At 39.7% G+C, this 2,476-nt stretch overlaps 1 protein-coding gene across 1 annotated transcript; it reads right to left on the bottom strand.

Moving 5' to 3' along the window:
* Positions 1 to 1,174: 1,174 nt before the first annotated feature.
* LOC105816622 (dnaJ homolog subfamily C member 8) lies at positions 1,175 to 1,869 on the bottom strand. The gene has a single exon (XM_012652104.1). The coding sequence runs from the start codon at positions 1,795 to 1,797 to the stop codon at positions 1,534 to 1,536; it is 264 nt and encodes an 87-aa protein (XP_012507558.1). The 5' UTR covers positions 1,798 to 1,869; the 3' UTR covers positions 1,175 to 1,533.
* Between the last annotated feature and the right edge of the window lie 607 nt (positions 1,870 to 2,476).

Below are 2,476 nucleotides of genomic sequence, written 5' to 3'. Positions count from 1 at the left end.
CCCTGGATTTTTTTTTGATGTATATCTCATTTTTTTCCTTTATCTTCTAGCACTGAAGAATATGCCCTTTAGCGATGATTACTAGTCCTTTGGGATGAAGAAGATGCCAAAATACAGGAAAGATGATGATCATTCAAACCATTGATCCAATTGCACAGCCGAAGAAATATATTGGTGGAAGGAATGGCTAAGGAATTCTGGAAGTTCTGGAGTGAATTCTTTCAAGTCTACAATTATATCTTTAAAATGGATTTCTTGATTTATAAATGCCTCTTAAATTGAACAAATTTTAAACCACAAACTATGTCCAATTCCTGTTTTACAGATGAAGTTAATGAAAACCAGAGAGATGAAATGGCTTGTCTGAGGTTGCAGTCAGCCAATAGCAGAGTCAGGACCAGGCCCCACAGCCTTCTAACTCCCAGTATAGTTGTCTTTCTACTCTAATAGTTTCTCCTACATTGTTTCACCCAAATTTAGGCAACTTCAAGACAGGCTGGATTCACGGGTGTGTTACACACACGGGCCAGGTGCTCAGAAGGGTCCCGTGCTTTGTTCAATGCATTTAGTAGAAGAACAAGTGTTTTGTGGGGGACGTCTGATGGGACAGTGAGCACTGCGGGAGCAGGGGATGTCTGCACCCTACGCATGTCCTTAGCTGTTCCTTGCTGCTTCATTCACACAGAGTGTGCATGATGAGGGCTGGTGGATGTGCAATTCATGGAATTTCAGTGAGATTCCATGTGAGAACATGAGTAAGTGTGTTATGTCTATGACCAGGTGGGGAAGCTGGCAGTCCCAAAAGGCTACGCTTTGCACCAGGACCGGGACTTGCTTTGTATTTAGCAAGAAGGCAATGGGTTCCAAGAAACACAGATGACCAAGGAACCCTATTGTATCCTGTCTTCCTGGAATTATTTCCCTGCATTAGCCAACCACTTATGCTGAAATGATGCCATACAGGGAAATAGAAAGAAAGGGCAATCCATAGTTCTTTTTCTGGTAGTCCTGCCTTACTCATCAGTAAGACAAGTGTATCCAGAAATGAAACAAAACAGTTGAGTATGGTTTGTGTAGCATTTCTACTGTTCTGGTAAGAATAATATACATATGCAAGATATATGAAATATAAATTGTGTAATTTTTGGTGATTCTACATGCATTTTTTTTTTAAGCAATATGTTTAATTGGATGATTTCCACAAACTATACATGAAGTTTCTAACCATCACAATTCAGTGAAATACAAAACATTAAGTTACTGGCTGTGGGAAGAGAAGGCAGCACCAATGGTGGCACCTTCCAATCTGGTTGTTCTAGGGGCGGGGGAAGGGGAAGGTCTTTTGTTAACCAAGCCCCTCATTTCAATGTACAAAAGAATTACTCTGATCAATATTAAATTGTATTGAAAACAAAATGGGCTAAAAAGCAAATACTACTCTATGTTGGGGTGGAAGTGGGAGGAAAGAATGAGTCCTTTAAAGCAGGAAGGGAGACAGCTGGGGGAAGGTTCTGTGGCTGTGACGCTAGGTGGTCACTCACGCTGCTCCATTTTTACTTTCGGTGGTCTCAGGAAGGTCCAATTTTTCTTCTCTTTCTTCCCCTTTGTATTTGCTTGGAAGTTTCGCCAGCTGTCCACACGACCATCTCGACTTTCCTCAAAGTTTTTCTGCCACTCTCTTTCTCGTTTGGCTTTTTCTTGAGCTTCAATCTCTTCTTCCTTTTGTCGTTTCCTTTCATGCATCTCTTTGGCTTCTTTCTCTTTCCTTTTAATTTCCAGCTCAGCAAAGAGTTTCATGGTCTGTTTATATACTGCTTGTTTAAACAACTCAGGATCATCCTCCTCTACAATTGTAGGTTTTCCTTCCTTCTTTAAGGAAGGAATAAGCATTATATTTGCATTGCACCATTTAAAAATGAATGGCAAAATTCTTGCTAATACCTTATACTGTTTTTTTTTCTTTACTTGGAATGACATTAAATAGCAAACAAATCCCACTATGACCAGTCAAGAGAGGGATGGTGGAAGACAGGGAACAGTATTATCCTTTAGTACCTTTAATGACCCTTTTTCCCTCTTTTCTGAACAAGGGGCCTGCATTTTCATTTTGCCTTGGGTCCTGCAAGTTATATACCCATTAACATTCACCCTGTTGTAATGAACAGGCACACACTCTAGCAAGTGCTTTGAGCATTATTATCTTATAGCTTAAGTCTTATACATGAGATTCCGGAAATGGACTGTCTACTTATGAAAATCCTAGTACAACTGCAAACTAAGGTGATTTAGTCTCTATTCTCCTTAGTGCTTTCTTCCTGTTTCCCAAATGATTCCTTGGACATCTGACCAGAGTTCCTAATTCAAGCTAACTTCCATTAGCAGTCCCCCAGTTTTTAATTTAATTTGATTTCTAATTTAATTTAATTTAAATCTTCCATTTGAAGTTCCGCTGCCTTCAAGGTCAAATACTCTGTTG

Source organism: Propithecus coquereli, unplaced genomic scaffold (genome assembly GCF_000956105.1).
Source record: "Propithecus coquereli isolate 6110/MARCELLA unplaced genomic scaffold, Pcoq_1.0 Scaffold38, whole genome shotgun sequence".
In the NCBI taxonomy this organism is placed as follows: Eukaryota; Metazoa; Chordata; class Mammalia; order Primates; family Indriidae; genus Propithecus; species Propithecus coquereli.
The sequence above is the reverse complement of the archived record's forward strand: the minus strand, read 5'-3'. Positions and strand labels throughout refer to the sequence as shown.